The sequence below is a fragment of the Gallus gallus genome, chromosome 6 (assembly GCF_016699485.2).
Source record: "Gallus gallus isolate bGalGal1 chromosome 6, bGalGal1.mat.broiler.GRCg7b, whole genome shotgun sequence".
In the NCBI taxonomy this organism is placed as follows: domain Eukaryota; kingdom Metazoa; phylum Chordata; class Aves; order Galliformes; family Phasianidae; genus Gallus; species Gallus gallus.
In genome coordinates, this window is record NC_052537.1 from 16,566,916 (window position 1) to 16,583,710 (window position 16,795).

The window sequence follows — 16,795 nt, forward strand, 5'->3', positions numbered from 1 at the left end:
TAATTTCTCCTGTAAAAACTCCATTTTGTCCAACACATGAAGATCGTGGATCTATCAGAGAATCCCAAATAGTCTAATTATTCTATTTCATCTAATGGGATAAAAAACCAAAAGGATGTGAGCTGTTTGGGAAGACGCTGACTTGCAATTCTCAGTCTTCTCAGTCAAAACTGAGAATGTAGGGCTCAGAGTGGAATGTTTTCTATGGATTTATGGTGCGGGATGAGATGAAGACCACTTTCCATCACAGCTGATATGCCTGGAGCTGTTTGTTTGTCGTGTCTTATACAGAATTCACCTCATTAAAAGATGCAGTGTTTATTATGTGGTTCTCTCTAACCTGTGTCTGCTCTGCTGAGCTCTGCCTCTCTTTGCCACTGCCTCTGCCATGAAAACATGTCCTGGGAGCTGTAGTGCCAGGTATATAGGTAACATAAGTGCCTTCGGTACAGAGGCAGTGAGGTGGGAAGGACTTGTTGTGGGGTCCAAAGGCTGTTCCCCTGTTAGCTTCTGACAGGTTCTGTGTGTTTTGGGATACTGAGTTGCCATGCTGGACACTGCTTGCCATGCTCAAACTGGAATTATGAGCTATATCCTGCATTCTGTGCCGAGGGTCATGTGTCATCAATTTGGTAATGCACAACAACAAAAAATCAATTTGAATTCCATTTGTGTATTTTTTTTGTCATTCCTCCCCTGGTAATTTTTCCTCCTCCTGTCCTTTTCCAGTAAGAATTTAACAGTATGTAGAGGCAGAACAGAAAGATGATTGGTTGTCTGCCTTGAAACAAGCACAGCTTGTTGTCACTATCTGAGCTGGGTTTCCAAAGCCAGCTCTGTCATGAGAGAGGGCCATTTGGACATGCAGATTCCATCCAGTTGGAGTCTGGAAAACAGAGGTTTTTTAATCTTGATTCATCTGCTGCCTTGCAGTGTGACCTTCAACAAGATTTGCTGTCTCAGGTTCTCCAGCAGAATGTGGAGTGTAATATACATTATATTTACAGTCTGTGGTTCCTCACAGGGGCTGGGTTTTGTTGTGCACTGAGCCAGACTCTGCTCTTCTGAGCTTATAGCACCAAAGTTGTTTTGGATAATACTTAATAATCATTATAAAGCTTGTGTGAAGGGCGCTCTATTTTTCTTTCACTGTTACAAAATTATCAATGTGATATATTTTTGTATAAAATCCACTTTTCTTTTTTTCCAATCTCTGCTTCAAGCTGTACCGGCAGTTTGGAAAAAAAGCCTGGTGGGAATCTTTAGAATGGACTTCTGGCCTCATCTGTGTGTGCTGATCTTTTCCCTGACTCAGAAGGATTTTTTTTCTGTTCAGTAATACACATTACAAAATAAGCATCTGTCTCACAAGTGGTTTCTTTTCTGGTGGAGCTGGTTGTTAAAACCCTCACTTATGATATAAAAACCTTTATGTCTGTCTTAAGCTCATGCAAAATCTTCTAATGTTATTTATCAGATGATAACAACAGGCTTAAAAATGGGAGGAATGTAGGGATGATGAACTGTTTTGTTAGTACTTTTGTTGTTGTTGTTCTTGTGCCTCCTGATGTTAGAGCTGTGCCAGCCACGTAGGTGGTTAGGAGGGCTGAATGTGGCGGAGCACGTCTGCAGGAGTGTGGGTGCACAAGTAAGAGAGATTGTGAGAGAAGTTTTGAACTGCTATGGACGACACATTGTGAGCACGACTGGGTGAGCAGCATGTGGTTTGCAGGGTGTTCCTGCTGTGCTCAGACGGGCAGCAGATGCTCCCCAAAAATATGCCGGTATCCACACTCATGTTGTTGCTGTAGGCGGTCATATTTCTGGTAAGAGAGAGAAACCTACACAGTGGTTTAATATAATTTTTAAACCAAGAGACAGTGTAGTTACTTTCCCTGGTGTTTGTGTTTTCGATGGGTTGGTGTGGTTGGCTTTGCTGAGCATTTTATCCTGGAAAAATAACAACATACGGTGAAATAGTCTGTTGTCACAAACACAACGCAGGAGGTGAGAGAGCTTCACAACATGAAGCCTTCACATGAGTGGCGTATGAGAGACAGTGAGGAAGGTTTCAAGAGGTGTTTCTTCTCCAACTGCATCTGAACCAGTTGGCAGTGATTAGCTATGCAGTGTAGGGATGGACCATGCCCCCTGGCTCCAGTGATGCCCAAGGCATGCTGCCTTCATGGAGCAGTGTTTGTGGAGCCTTGGAAGAACATGAGTTCCCAGGAGAAGTGAGATGGCCTTGTAGACAGGGCTGAGAACCAAGGAAATCAGGAGCTGCAGAACAGGAGAGGTGGCAGGAATTTGAAGCAGCCTGCTGAGTTCAGGACATTCATATTCCAAGGTCCCAGGAAGTCACTGGCAAGGATTTGACATATTGTTGTTAGTACAGAACAGGACAAGAAAGGCACTGTGAGGCTCTGTCCTTCTCCTATCAATATGGAAACCAAGGCTAGAATAAAAGCATTTTTATATCATGTTCAGTGGCATAAAGAGGAGTGAGGGAAGGCTAGATACCCCAGCTCTGTTTGCTGTGAGGTGTGAGAACCTCCCCCAGGGTGAGCATTGCATCCCTCTACAGTGCCAGGATCTCTTCCAAAGGATGCGATGGTGGTTCTGCAGCTCTGCCAAGCTCCTGTACAAAGCATGTGTGTCATTTCCGAGGGAGCAGGTCTGCCTGGTGACAAGCTAGCAATATTGCACCTGCTGGTCCTGCCATTTCATTTCAAAGCCGTTAAATACCATGAGTTCATACTAAGAATTGAATTTTTTTTTTTTTTTTTTTTAATTGCAGGATGCACAGAGATGGTGCCATCATGTGAATGCAAAATTGCTAAATGAGAAACAGGACACCTGGGAAGGCTGAGCTGAAAGTGCTTGTGCACAGGATGACAGACTGATTTTCTGCTGGAGTCAACACTCAGGAAACCCCCCTCCTCCAAAAGACTTTCTGAGTGAGAGAAGAGGAACAGGAAGAAGCACGCAAAAGAGCGATGGGAATTGAGGGCCATGGTTACTTGAGATAAATGGCACATCCCTGGGAGTTTAGCCTGGTAGCTGTTTGCTTCTGCTTTGTCTCTCTCCGCAGCTGCTGCTGGGTACTGCCACAGTGGCACTGGAGATTTCAAGAGCGACGTGGCTGCAGGGTGTGAGGAGGGGGTGGGCAGCCCGCCTCACCATGATTCAGTTGTGGAAAGTAGTGCGGCATGTGCGACAGCTAGAGCTCCACAGGTTGATCCTGCTGCTCATTGCCTTCAGCCTGATCTCCATGTGCATCCTGGCTTACTACGTCACGAACAGTCCCAAAATCAAGGAGCCACCACCCCTGCCCTTCAGTGACTGCAGCAACCAGCACCGCATCTCGATCCCACCGCAAGCCAGCTGGAGGCTTACCAAATCTGTGGACACCTCACGCACAGATCCTGTGGTGCTAGTCTTTGTAGAAAGCATCTACTCCCAGCTGGGGCAGGAAATAGTGGCTATCCTGGAATCTAGCCGGTTTAAATACAGGACAGAGATCGCCCCTGGCAAAGGGGATATGCCAACGTTGACAGACAAAGATAGGGGACGCTATGCTCTTATCATTTATGAGAATATCCTCAAATATGTGAATCTAGATGCTTGGAACCGAGAGCTGCTGGACAAATACTGTGTAGAGTACGGAGTGGGGATTATAGGCTTTTTCAAAGCCAACGAGAACAGCTTACTCAGTGCACAGCTCAAGGGTTTCCCCCTTTTCCTACATTCCAACTTGGGGCTGCGGGACTATCACATCAACCCCAGTGCTCCTCTGCTCTACGTTACACGGGCTAATGAGGTGGAGCAAGGTCCCCTGCCTGGTGATGACTGGACCGTATTCCAGTCAAACCACAGCACCTACGAACCGGTGCTGTTGGCCAGCACGAAGTCCTCAGAGTCCATTCCTCACCTGGCCACCCACAAAGCATTGCATGCCACGGTGGTGCAGGATCTGGGTCTGCATGACGGGATCCAGCGGGTTCTCTTTGGCAATAACCTCAATTTCTGGCTGCACAAACTGATTTTCGTGGATGGCATTGCCTACTTGACTGGCAAGCGCCTGTGTCTCACGCTTGATCGCTATATCCTCGTCGACATAGATGATATATTTGTGGGAAAAGAGGGCACTCGCATGAAAGTGTCTGATGTAGAGGTAAAATCCCCAGAAAATCATAGACCCCAGATAAAATTCCCTTGTGCGCGGTAGGCCGGGAATGTCAGGATTGCATTTGATTTGAGTGATGGAGTTGATTGCTATAATTTTTCTCATCTTAAACACAGAGAAGTAACCTGCAAAGATGCTGAGGCACAGTATGCTGTACTCTCAACAAGTTTTTTTCAGGTTTAAATCGAGCATGTGCTTTGTAGGATCTGGCATCTCTGAATTTAAAAAGAAGGATGTCTGTGATGGTCTGTCCTATCTCCTTTTTTACATAGGGAATAAACCTATATTGAAACCCATTAAAAAGCTATAAGGGAAAGGCTGAGTACCAGCTATGATGGCAGTAAGCCTATGACAGCAGCTGCCTTAAAGTTGTTTTGGAAACATGCTAAAATGAAGGGCAGTATGTTCTTTCAACCAAAGGTAGGGAACATTTGGGGCAAAGATAGAAAACAAATTAATTTTCTGCATATGTATCCCCTCACGTGAACTAAACCTAATTCTTAACAGGTTTCCAGGAGCACCCTCCCTCCTCTCTGGGTGTCTTAGCACCTCTTAGGTTTTGTATGCATCCATGCAGGATGCATCTTTCAGCTCGTCTCAGTTTCTTCAGGTGTGAGATTTTAAATCATGGCTCTGATGCCAAGTTTAGCTTGGGATCTGTTTAGATCTTGCTGTTTAGAGCTAGTTTTATCTTTTTAATTCATTTGAAGCTGCACACTTGAAGCAGCTCTAATTGCATACCGTTGTTTGTTTTACTTTCTCAATTCTTTAATTATCCTTTACAGCCACCCTTGATCATAACTAACTGGGAGTTATCAAAAAAATGGAACACTTGTATGTAACACTTCTTTAAAGAGAATGCTAACATTTTCTTCATTTCACTGCAGTATCCCTTTGTTTTGAGATGCTGAAATGCTTTGAAAGTGCATTTTCTGAGTGATCACAGTCTTGTCTTGCACCTTCTAGTTCAAACTCATGGAGATTCCCAGTTCCGTGATGTCTGTGCAGGTTACAGGCCAATGTGAGGAAACGGAGGATAGTTGGCCAAAGCTTTTGGAGGTGAAGGCTGTTCCAGTGATGATAAAAACAAACCCAGACAAGATAATTCCAAAAGATGCTTTGTTTGGGTTTTAACGGTGAAATGGAGGAATAATCTGCGATCAGTAAGCAGAGAATCTCAGGCAAAGCAGATAAAGCCCAGATTTATCCATTTAAAAGAAGTTCTCTGATTGCGGAGCCATGAGAGGTTAATGAATTTTTATTTTTTAAAAGCGAGAAATAACAACGTGGATTTGTTGATAGCCTCTCGCTGTGGGGAGAGGGGAATATAATAGTGACAAAACAGCTGGCATTTTATTTGGCCTTTTATATAAAAGCTGTGTTTCAAGGCTGCTATCTCAACACGCAGTTCCTTATCTTGAAATTTAGATTACAGTAGTCGGGGTAGCGGTTTGAAGACTGGATGTTGTGTGAACGTATAAAATTGACTCTGCTATCCCAGTGAGCTCGTTTGCCATATGCAGGTCCATGTTCAAACGGCTTTCCAGACAAAATTACTATTAAAAGGAAATGCTGGATATGATTTGATTGACTGCATGCGTGCCTATGGTAGATGTCCTGCATGAGATGAGAGATGTTTTTATTTGTGATGTTTAGAGGACTGGTTAGCTTTTTATCTTTAAAAAGAAAAAGAAAAAAAGGAAACTTGTTTGTTTTTACTTTAAAGATGCTCACCCCTTGAGTTCCTGTTCCTGCTGAAGGGCTGGAGCAAGAACTTGCAGTCCTCTACTGAAGCAAAGCACTTGGGAGCTGCTCAAGGAAAATGTTTTTCCCTTGTAAAGTTTACCAGGGATTGAACTGCACATAATTAACAAAGCAAAATCTCAGAGAATCCTTCCTCTTATCAACAAGTCCACATTCAGTCCCTTGTAAAATCCTAATCCTCTGAATTTACCAAACCTCCATGGAACTGGCCAACAAAGACTAATGCAGAAGGATCTGGCTTTTGTGATCCTTCCTGGTCTGCTTTAGGTATGAGGAAAGAAGATTAAGCAGATGAGTTTTTGCCTCTCTGGTGGTAATCTCTACAAGGGCATAAATAGCAAGCAATCACTGCTCCTGATTCCAAGAGCAAGTTAAATGAAAATCAGGGAGTTTGGGTTATTGAATGGTGAGAGTGGAAGAGAGTCTAGTAAGGACAGCTTTCAATCAGCTCTTGCCTTTCTAAATTGCATATGATGATCTTAGGTGAAATCAGAATACCCAGCAATTCTAACTCCCTGATTCTGGCATTGCAGGGGAGCTGGGAATACCAGCACTGTGAGTGCTTTCTCTTTTGACAGCACCATTTTGAGCTATGCCAGTGGTACCACCAGGCAATGAGAAAACTGAGGAAGATCCTTTTGAGAATGTGCTGCTCTGTGATGGGCAGTTCCTCTGAAGGTGTTTCTGCAGCAATGCTTTGTATGCTTTGCTTTGGATGTTCCCAGTATACTTATATATACTTTATATACTTTAAGTATTTACGATGTTCTTTATCATCTGCCCATGTACTGTTTGCCAAACCTTATGGTATCCTCTCATCCTAGCGTCCACCTTTCAACCGTGTTTCCCACATTTCTTTTGCTGCTTTTTTAGAGATACCTGAAATAGAAGAGATAATTAGAAGATTAAAAAAGATGTATATTCATAGCTAAAAAAGCAGAGTGATGTGAAAGTTGAGTTCTGTATTAATGTGATGCCTAGGTGATAGACTCTTGATGGACTATAACAAGCATGAAGTCATTCTGAGCTCTCTTGGGCAGCACTTTGCTGGGTTCTCTTGGACACCGCATCTTTTCCTTCTGGGATGAGCCTTGCTGAGATTCTAGTAGAGAGCAGAGATAGCGAAGGGGCCTTTAGGGCTGGCTAGTAGGCAGGCATATGTCTTGGAAGGATTTTTGGAAAGGAATTCAGTTAGAAAATAGAAATTTGTCAAGAGTGATTTTCTAAGGGAAGAAACTTTCCTTTATACAGATGGTGAACAGCTAAAATACAAGCTCTGCATCCCATGAAATTCCTTAAATATGGACTTGAAGATCTGTTTGCATCCGGCTAGTTAAGTAAAAGAGAAACAGAGTGCAGGAGTGTCAGAGGAGAGAAACACCACCTTTCCAGCCCACTCCCACAGCTGTATTGTTTTGCATCACTGCAGCTCATGGATCACTTGGAATCCATATGCTAGGGAACAGTGAATGATAGGTTTTTTTTAATGAATCTCCAAGTATTTTGCTTGGCATCTTACTCTCTTTGATCCTGTGCAGGTGAAAGGTATTTATTCAGACATACCTTGTGCCACCTTACAGCTGTGAGAAAGACCAAGCATCAGTGCAGGGATGGCACATGATGAGCAATAAAGCCTCCAAGAAGGCAGGGCTCTGCTAGACTCTGCGGGGCTCCTCAGTCTCAGAATTGCTGGGGCCCCCATGGACTCTCCGTGGGTCCCTCCCCAGCCACAAAGGATTGCTGCCTGCTGGAGCACAGCTTTGGGGGATTTATCATCAGACAGATGTGTCGTCATGGTAACCCCAGCCAGGCTTTAAATCTCCCTCAGCACAGAGAAATGCTAAGCCTCTTAGCTGCTGTCTTTCCTCCCTCTACCTTCCCACTCAAGCTTGAGGAAGTACATGTGCCTTTCGGGGCAACAGAGAGAAGTGGAAAGGCATGGGACAGCTCTGGGGGAAATATGAGGAAGTGGCACTTTCCTACCTAAGTGTTCCAAGTGCTGATTCCATGCTGGGAGTGGTGGTGTCATCTGGCTGGGCAAGCAGGCTATTCTCTGGAGAGAGATGCACAGCTCTTAGTCACTGCTCCCTGCTACGGGATAAGTCCCTGTGCCTTATGTGAAGGGAACTTGATTTCCCGTTGCCTATTCAGGACCTTGTGCAGCAAAAAAGGCTTCAGCCATCAGTGCTACCGGCACGTCACCTTGTTAAGCCCTACTTGTATGTGTGGTGGGTTCTGGAGATGTCGTGTGCCAAACATCTCTCAGAACTCCACCTTTGAGTGGGAGCTGGGATAAAGGTGTGGTAGGCATGTGGTCATGGAGGAGTTGGGATCTCTGTTAGAAATTTGTCCTAGGCTGGCATTTGTTCTTGCTGTTGTATGTGTATGTGGAGATGGGGGACAAGCAGTTAAGTGTTTCTCTAGGGAGAAGTCTGAAAGCTTTGTTATTTTAGGCCATTGGAAAGCATGGGGTGTGTCATTAGCACTATAGAAATAAATTGTCTGTTCTTTCCACCTTGCCATGTGTGAGATGGATGGGTCGTGGGCTGCTTGTCTCCGGATAAGAAAGACTCCGTTTAGTCCACTAATCACCTCTCTCCAAGATGCATATAAAAGAGATGGGTGGTTGTGTTACTTAAGTCATTGTCTTTAAGTTAATGTGACGGTCAGTGTTTGGTCAACACTATTTTGAAATATTAGTAACAGCAGTGACTCATTCAGGATACCCTTCAGTGGTGTGTGACAAAGTGAGTTCCTCTGCAGAGTTGGCATTTGTCAAAGCACTTTCCAGTACCTAAGGGGCAGTGTGCCTAAACAATGCCTATACAGCAGGAGGCATGCAAAGGCAGCCTTGTTGTACTCCTCTGTGCCCCTTAAGGCAAGGGAAGGACAGCTGGTGAAGGAAGATCTGCCCATCTCCTCAGTTCCAAGAAGTCTGTATGACTTCTCCAGTGTTATGTGTGTGTACATTTGCATTTATCCCAAGACTGGTGTTAAAGGTCATTTCAGGGCTTTGATTTTCACTGTTTTGTAACAGAAGAAATTTGACTGGAGTTAGTGTACATCTTGCTCATGGCTTACTGAGCAGCTTTGTTTTTCTGTCAAGACTATCTGCTATCTTACCCTGTTCTGCTGAACCTTGGGGTGTGGCACAAGGCTCCTTCCCTTTGGCTTCAGCACTTATTTTGGACGTTTAAAGCTGACAGGCAAGGCAGAGAGAACTTGTAGGAGAAATCATGACTGAATGTCAGCTCACCCAGGTTTTCTTTCCAAAATCCAGGGAATTTTCCAGCCAGAGATACCTCCCTGTCATTGCAGGACTCCTTATGTGGTTATTTCTGTGAATGTACCTTTCCTCTTTGAATCCTCCCCTTGGAACACTCGGTTTCTGTTTGTGATACAGCTGAATTCTTTTCCTCAGACTGTGCACCATGTCCAGCTCTGTCTTGCTTTTCTTTAACCCATAGACTCAGAGGAAGGTGAAAAGTCCCAGCTGACGTGGGAGGGGAAGGGAGCGTTGAGGGTTGAGCCTGGGAAGACTAAGGGACCTGTTGTTTAGAAGTGAGATTTGTCCTTTTGCCTTAGCACAAGCACTGTGGGTACTTTACAGTGAGGTCGAGAGGATGTATGAGAGATGGATGTGACTGTATTTTTAAAGTGACATCGTTCAATAAGGCAGGATAGTACTTCACATAAAGGCTCTATATGTGGAACCCTTGGCTACCTCACTCCACAGGTAACAGTGCCTTGGATCCATCTCCTGTGGCACCTCTTCAGACTGAACCGGCATCAGCAGAACAGAGGAATCTTACAAAACAACTGAGTATGAACATTTCTTTTTCCTTTCATTCAAACAGGCTTTACTGAGCACCCAGAATAAGCTGAGAACTTTAGTCCCAAATTTCACCTTCAACCTGGGCTTCTCAGGGAAATTCTACCACACAGGTAAGCCTCTGGCACCCCTTTGTCCCAGCGCCTGCATACGGCCCACATGTTTGCGGGAGCTTCATGGCACCCTGACAATGTACAGTTCTGTTGTGGCTCTTGGCAGAAGTGATGCATCTCTTCTACCACTCGCAACTTTTGCCAGCTCCCTGCCTTACTCTTTGTGCGTGTGCATGTCTGTGTAACACATTAGACAGAGCTTGATCCTCTGTTGGAACAACTTACCATTGCAGGAGATTAGCCACTGCTTAGAAACATCAAGTCCTTCTTCTGCTTTGTGTTTTTGCGTGTCTGTGTCTGCTCTCTGTAGGTACAGATGAGGAAGATGAAGGCGATGACATGCTACTCAAGCATAGGAAGGAGTTCTGGTGGTTCCCTCATATGTGGAGTCACATGCAGCCTCATCTTTTCCACAATGTCACTGTGCTGGCTGAGCAGATGAAGCTCAACAAACAGTTTGCTGTGGTAAGGGGCATCACATTCCTTTACAGTACTAATCCTAAAGCATTCTTCCCCTGGAATAGCTGTTCAGACCCTGCCAAAGACAAATACTAGTCAAGTAACACAGCAGCATTTAAGAAAGTGAGCCCTGAAAGTTTAAATTGGTGCATACCTCCTGCTGTCTTCAGGCAAGAAACAGAATTCGCATGCCTGCCTGTGCAGTGTTTCCTGGCACCTGCATGGCCCCAGGCAGCTCCGACACATTCCAGGGTGCAAATCCCAGGGCTCTAGTTTGCTGAGGTGTGAACTTGTTGTAGCATTACCTTCCAAATCCAATTATTGTATAAACTGGCAGTGAGAAGGCATTTCCTGTTCAATCCTTAATCACAGTGGTTTTGTAGGAAGTTATCTACTCAGTAGTATAAAATGCTCTGTGTCCTGGCTCTGGCCTCCTCAGACAATGCTGGAGGGAGTCTTTTATCTAGGAAGTCCAGGGGAAAATCCCTGATTTTGGCAGAGGAGGGAAGCCTTGCACATCTTGCATTACATAGGCAACGTCTGCTTCATGCTTACAGCAGAGTTGAATATAGTGTGTGTGTTTGTCTGAAAAGATGTGTCCTTTTCACCCCTAGTTTGGTTCTGTTGATAGTAATCCCCTTGGGAATAGCAAGCTGCTGTCTCATGTTCCCATGACACATGCAGAGTTGGAATGATCCTGAATTCAGAGTACAGTTGCAGCTTTATAGAAACAATTTAATCTCCTTCTTTTCATGCTTAAGTAACATTGTAGTCTCTTGCAAAGAGAGAAAAAGCACAGAACACAATTATACATATTTAACATAAAACAAGCTAGCAGTGGAAAGGGAAAGCTGTTGCTTCATTTAGGGGCTCTGGTTTTATTGTGTACCACCAGGGCAGAGCTGTCATCATTCATACTGTTACCAGAACCACGTAGTGGAATTAAGAACCATGAAATTCAGATATCTCTTGTAATTTTAGTATAGCTCTGGGCCCCATATCTTCAGCCTCAACAACCACTAGTTTTGTGCCTGCTTTTCTTTGAATTGCTATCTTCAAGGCAGGCCCCAGCTGTTGTCTTCTTCCCTTCTATGTTAGTTAAAGAAATTTTGTTTTCCTGCTCCAGTGACTCAGACCTAGGTGTTGTGGGTGTGAGATGTGTGACTTAACAGCATTGATTAGTTCATTTGTAGTAACCAAGGAGCCTGACCTGAGGCTTTGAATTAATCTGACTTGTCACACCTGCAAGCTACAAGACTGTTCTTGTAGCAGCTGTTCCAAGTGCTGAACATTCTTGTTGGTACAGAATCGCCCTTTCTATTTCTATAGATACATAATGCAAGAAGTATCTCAAGTTTCCCAGTCCAGGGAGATTTCTTCTTACTCTGTCCTCTTGGCTCCAGTTTGGAAATTGTTGCTGAATGATCCTTAGTAAGGATAATATTGGCTGATCAAGCTGCATATTCTGCTTCCAGGAGCACGGGATCCCCACAGACTTGGGCTATGCTGTAGCCCCCCATCATTCTGGGGTTTATCCTGTCCACACACAACTCTATGAGGCATGGAAATCTGTTTGGAGCATCCAAGTAACAAGCACAGAGGAATACCCACACCTGCGACCTGCCCGGTACCGACGTGGATTCATCCATAATGGAATCATGGTGAGCACAGCTGGGTGAGCAGAGCCCACAGCCTCCTGAGCAGCACACATTTCCTTCCCAGGGGACACTCTCCTAATGACCTGCAGCAAAAACATTAATCTCAGTATCATCCATATTTCCAAAATTATTAAGTGATATAAAGAGAAGGAACTTGGTTACAGACAGTTTTTTTTGTTGTTTCTTAGTAGAATTCAGAGGTCAGTACTGAACAGAGAGCAAAATTAAGCATGACAATATTAAATTTATGTCCCACTCACTTATTTGTTTGCACTGTGCTAAGTAAATGTCTGGGAGGAATATCAAAGAGTCCTCTGAAACTGTGTTACTTATATCCCTTACTCTTCATATTGATCTATAAAGTACTGCTTAGACACATTCACGTAGATTTCTGTTGCATCTGCCTCTTGCCTAACTTTTCTTCCATATTGTCAGGTTCTGCCTCGACAGACCTGTGGCCTTTTTACTCACACTATCTTCTATAATGAATATCCTGGCGGCTCAAAGGAGTTGGACAAGAGCATTCGTGGCGGTGAACTCTTCCTGACAGTGCTCCTGAACCCAGTAAGCTCATCTGCAAGGGGGATCGGTGTGTGGGTGTCTCAACTTATTCACATGATGTGGGAAAGGACTGGATCCCAGGGGGGATTCAGTGTAATAACTCATTGCAGTGTGGATATCTCCAGTGTGTGGCTAAAGAGATGTGAAAAAGGGGGCCAAGGAAGTCATGGCTACTTAAGGTTGCTTTGCTTTACTCACTGCTAACGAAGAAGTATTGAGTGTTGGCAAGTGCAGTGGTCCTCATCTAGGAATGAGCCAGGGTGATGTGCTGAGCGTGGCCCAGCTGATGGGCATTACCTACACTGCTGCACTTTCTTGAATTATTAGTGAGATGTGCCTTCTGTCCCACACACATCTGATTCTTGTTGGCTTGTCTCCAGGCTCACTGATGAATTTTTATTTGGAATAAGTGCTTTCTCTGGGCTTTTCTTAAGCAGTGTACTTCCTTTCGGAATGTATATACTGAAAGCAATTAGAGCATGCTGTTTTTTTGTGATGTAGCTGTCACCCTAAGGCATTTTTGGGTATCTGTGTCTGACGCAGCTGTTTCTCTTTCTCATTTAAAGCTTATCAGTTCCATCAAGAGACCAAGCTACTGTAGTACCTTCAACACTATGCAGCTCCTTCTCAATTCTTAGCAATGGAAGGCACATGACATATTTCTCACTTCCCGTTGAAGCTGGGATGATGTGCGAGGTGTCAAAAGAGAAGAAAAAATAACGACAACAACAAAAAAACCCAAAAATCAAAAAAACAACCCCAGAAAACTCAGTTGTTTTTTAAGAATCCTAAATGGGTAGAATTAGGAGATTAAGCTTTGTAGCCCTGTCCAACTGCAGATCACACTCCATCACTTTCATGCTTATTGGCTGCTGTTCTTTTTGTCTGATTGTATGTATGATAGCTTTCTCAATTCTCCTCCTGAGTTGGTTTCTTTTTAAAGCTGATTTGGCACCAGTTGTCATCCATTTATCTCAATGAGCACTGCCCTGCCGTGTTTAGATAGTGATTTTTAAAATGTCTACTTCCATAGCCATTCCTGATGTTTAATCTTGTCTTTTCTTAGAATTTCCAAGTTTCTGCCTTCTTACTTCTCCTTTGTGTATCTTTTCCATCAGTGCCCAAGTTTGGGTAAGAAACTGTGCAAGCCAATCCAAGAGAGAGCAGATTGTTTCTGATTAGGTGTGAGCCATGGAGTATTGGTCACAGTCACTGAGTACTTGTTTTGTAGGATTTGTCGTGCAACATCAGTGACTGTGCTCACCATGATATTTTCTTTCATTCCCTGCTTCCTTTGGATCTTGACTGGGGCTGAATACAGAGTTTTAGCCACCTTTGGTTGCAGCTGCAGAGGCACAGTGAATCAGAAAGTCAAACTTCTCTCAGCGAGCTTAACTTTTTTGCTTTCTGTTTTTCCTAGAGCTTTGTGCTTCTCCAGTCCCAGAACCTGGTAGTGAAAAAACCCTTGCTGTGTATTCTGGGTGCATCACACACACATGGTAGTTTACAAACAAGTCCTGGGTTCCTGAATGTTAGCCTGTGACCAGACCTGGCCTGGTCTACGATCTGTATAAGTTAGGAGTCTACAGTAACCCTAGCTAAAAAGCTGTAGAGGTTTATACTTCCAGTTCTGGAAGCCAACCTTCAGCTCTCCTCACCACAGATAGAATTTATTGTCTTTACGCGCGACCAGCAAATTCACCTTAATAAGAGTCTTTCATAAGGAGAAAGCTATTCTTGGCATTAAATCTGGGGTGATCTTTGCCATCGTTGGTCTGATTGAAAGTGAAGCTTTTCTGGATCTCTGCTCCCATATGTAGAGTTTATTCCGCCTTGTCCCACTTTATAATAGCCAGATTTTAAAGAATGCTGCACAAATAACCACTGTGAAACTTAAGAGCTCTCTTGGAAAACCAGTTCACAGACTAATTGAGAGATCACTGCTGGTCTAGAAGGCTTTTTCAAGGAATTTTAAAAACATAGTTTGTAGATCTAGCCATTAAAATTTGCTGATAAACATGTGAGCATTGAGGCAGCTAGGAGTGATTTGTGATCCAAAAAAGTTTGGGAAGATCATGCTCTGGTACAGGATTGGCTTACTTGCTAGTTACTGGCAAGCTTACTTGCCAGTACTGGCACTGACTTTCAGAACTCAGATGCCTTCAGACATTTTGTATGTTTACACTTTCTCTTCCTTTTGTCAGTGCAGCATTTCTGTCTCTGTCAGCAGTGGAGGACCGTGCTGTAATCTCCTTTTCATTCATTGCATAGTGATTCAGACTCTCGTATTCCTCCCACTCTGATAGAGCCATCTCAGAGAGTTGATAGAAAGCTGGCCAGCCCCACAGCCCCAGCAGTGATCCGCAGCAGACTTGGACCAGTGTCTCTCAATCCTTTCTGGTGCTTCCAGCTCTTTTTGAGTGGGTATACATATGCAGGAGTCTCCAAGCCTGTGTGCATGCGATTAACTCCACAGTGCAAACAGATGATGTTTGATCTTCTGACTAGTGAACAAGATCTGATGTCAGTAAAGAGAATAGTTGTTGATGCTTAATGGACAGGCTGCCTTGTGCCCAGTCTTTCTGATCATTTCCATGCTGTTGTTGATTGTGGAAGGGAGTGAGAGAGAAAGTCTGTGTAACCATTGAGCTAGTCCTGTGTGTTACTGATTGTGGATGGGAGAGAGGAAGGGACAGGAATTGAATGTAGGTTATGTCAGGAGTAGTACTTGGAGATGTTTTGCTAACAGTAGCTGTGGCACTGCACTGCAAGCTTCCAAGCCTTGTTTACCAGTGCATATGTTACAGGGCATGACTGCACACTCAGAAACATAGGGAAATGGTTGGGCTTGTCTTATCTTCTTGTAAGTCGTGTTGCTGGAGACTCTTTGCAAATGACAGCATTGCCTGTGTAAGCATGGTTGGCATGAAGATTTTACTGAATACAATTAGTCTTGAGACATGGTTGCTAGCCTAGGCCACATGCAAACCTTTTTTTATTCTGAAAACCCTATAAGTGTCCCAGGTAGTGACCTGTGTCCTCCCTGCTTGGATTATGCCAGTGAGAAAGATACTTTTTGCTGCAAACTTTTCCTCTAAGTGTTTTACCAGCAAATCAAAGGGATGAGCCACCTTTTGCTGTCACACCACCTTCCTGGTGTCTCTCAGAAATGGGCAGAAGACAACATGGCATACATCCTTTTGCTTTCTGATTTTCTCCACGATGTGGCCCAGATCTTTCTGTGTTTTGCTGTGTTGTATTTAGAATCGAAGAATAGTAGAATCCTTAGAGTTGGAAGGGACCTTTAATGGTCATCTAATTCCAACTTCCCTGCAACAAACAGGGACATGCACAGCTTGATCAGGTTGCTCAGGGCTTGATCCAGCCTCGCTTTGACAGTCTCCAGGGATGGGGCATCAACCACACCTCTGGGCAACCTGTTCCAGCGCCTCACCGCTCTCACTGGAATATACTTTTTCCTTATATCCAACCTAAATCCACCCTCTTTAAGCTTGAAGCCATTTCCCCTTGTTTTATCAGCACAGACCCTGCTGAAGAGTCTGTCCCCTTCTTTCCTGTATCTTCCCTTTAGATATTAAAAGGCTGCTATCAGGTCACATCTCAGCCTTCTCTTCTCCAGGCTGCTCAGCCCCAGCTCTCTCAGCCTGTCCTTATACGAGAGGTGTTCCATCCCTTGGATCATTTTTGTGGCCCTCCTCTGCATGCACTCCAACAGGTCCATGTCTCTCCTGCGCTGAGGACGCCACATCTGGATGCAGTACTCCAGGTGAGGCCTCACCAGTGCAGAGTAGAAGGGCAGGATCACCTCCCTCTCCCTGCTGGCCACGATTCTTTTGATGCAGCCCAGGATACGGTTGGCTTTCTGGGCTGTAAAGGCACATTGCTGGCTCATTTCCAGCTTACTATCTGCCAGTATCCCCAGGTTCTTTTCAGTAGGGCTGCACTCAATCCTTTAATCCCTCATCTTGTATTGATAATGAGGGTTGCCTCGACCCAGGTGCAAGATCTTGCACTTCCATTTGTTGAACCTCGTGAGGTTCTCCTGGGCCCACTCCTCAAGTCTGTCCAGGTCCCCCTGTACGGTATCCCATCTGCCTGGTGTGCCCACTGCACCCCACAGCTTGGCGTCATTGGCAAACTTGCTGAAGGTGCATTCGACCCCACTGTCAATGTCACTCATGAAGATATTAAAAAGTATTGG

General features: G+C 44.4%; 2 protein-coding genes across 12 annotated transcripts in view; one reads left to right on the forward strand and one right to left on the reverse strand.

Annotated features, from left to right (window-relative positions):
* NDST2 (N-deacetylase and N-sulfotransferase 2) overlaps positions 1 to 16,795 on the forward strand; it is a 128,247-nt gene that overhangs the window by 101,289 nt on the left and 10,163 nt on the right. For all 11 annotated transcript variants that reach the window (XM_421613.7, XM_046943012.1, XM_046943011.1 and 8 more), the window contains 5 exons: positions 2,798 to 4,174; positions 9,808 to 9,895; positions 10,206 to 10,360; positions 11,830 to 12,015; positions 12,448 to 12,576. In XM_421613.7, the coding sequence (XP_421613.2) occupies positions 3,182 to 4,174; positions 9,808 to 9,895; positions 10,206 to 10,360; positions 11,830 to 12,015; positions 12,448 to 12,576 (1,551 nt within the window). In that variant the 5' untranslated portion in view covers positions 2,798 to 3,181. The remainder of the gene's footprint in view (positions 1 to 2,797; positions 4,175 to 9,807; positions 9,896 to 10,205; positions 10,361 to 11,829; positions 12,016 to 12,447; positions 12,577 to 16,795) is intronic.
* The window catches only part of ZSWIM8 (zinc finger SWIM-type containing 8), a 102,873-nt gene continuing 91,504 nt past the window's right edge, over positions 5,427 to 16,795 (reverse strand). Inside the window, exon 31 of the transcript XR_006939535.1 lies at positions 5,427 to 12,095. The gene's annotated coding sequence lies outside the window, so the exon portion shown is untranslated. The remainder of the gene's footprint in view (positions 12,096 to 16,795) is intronic.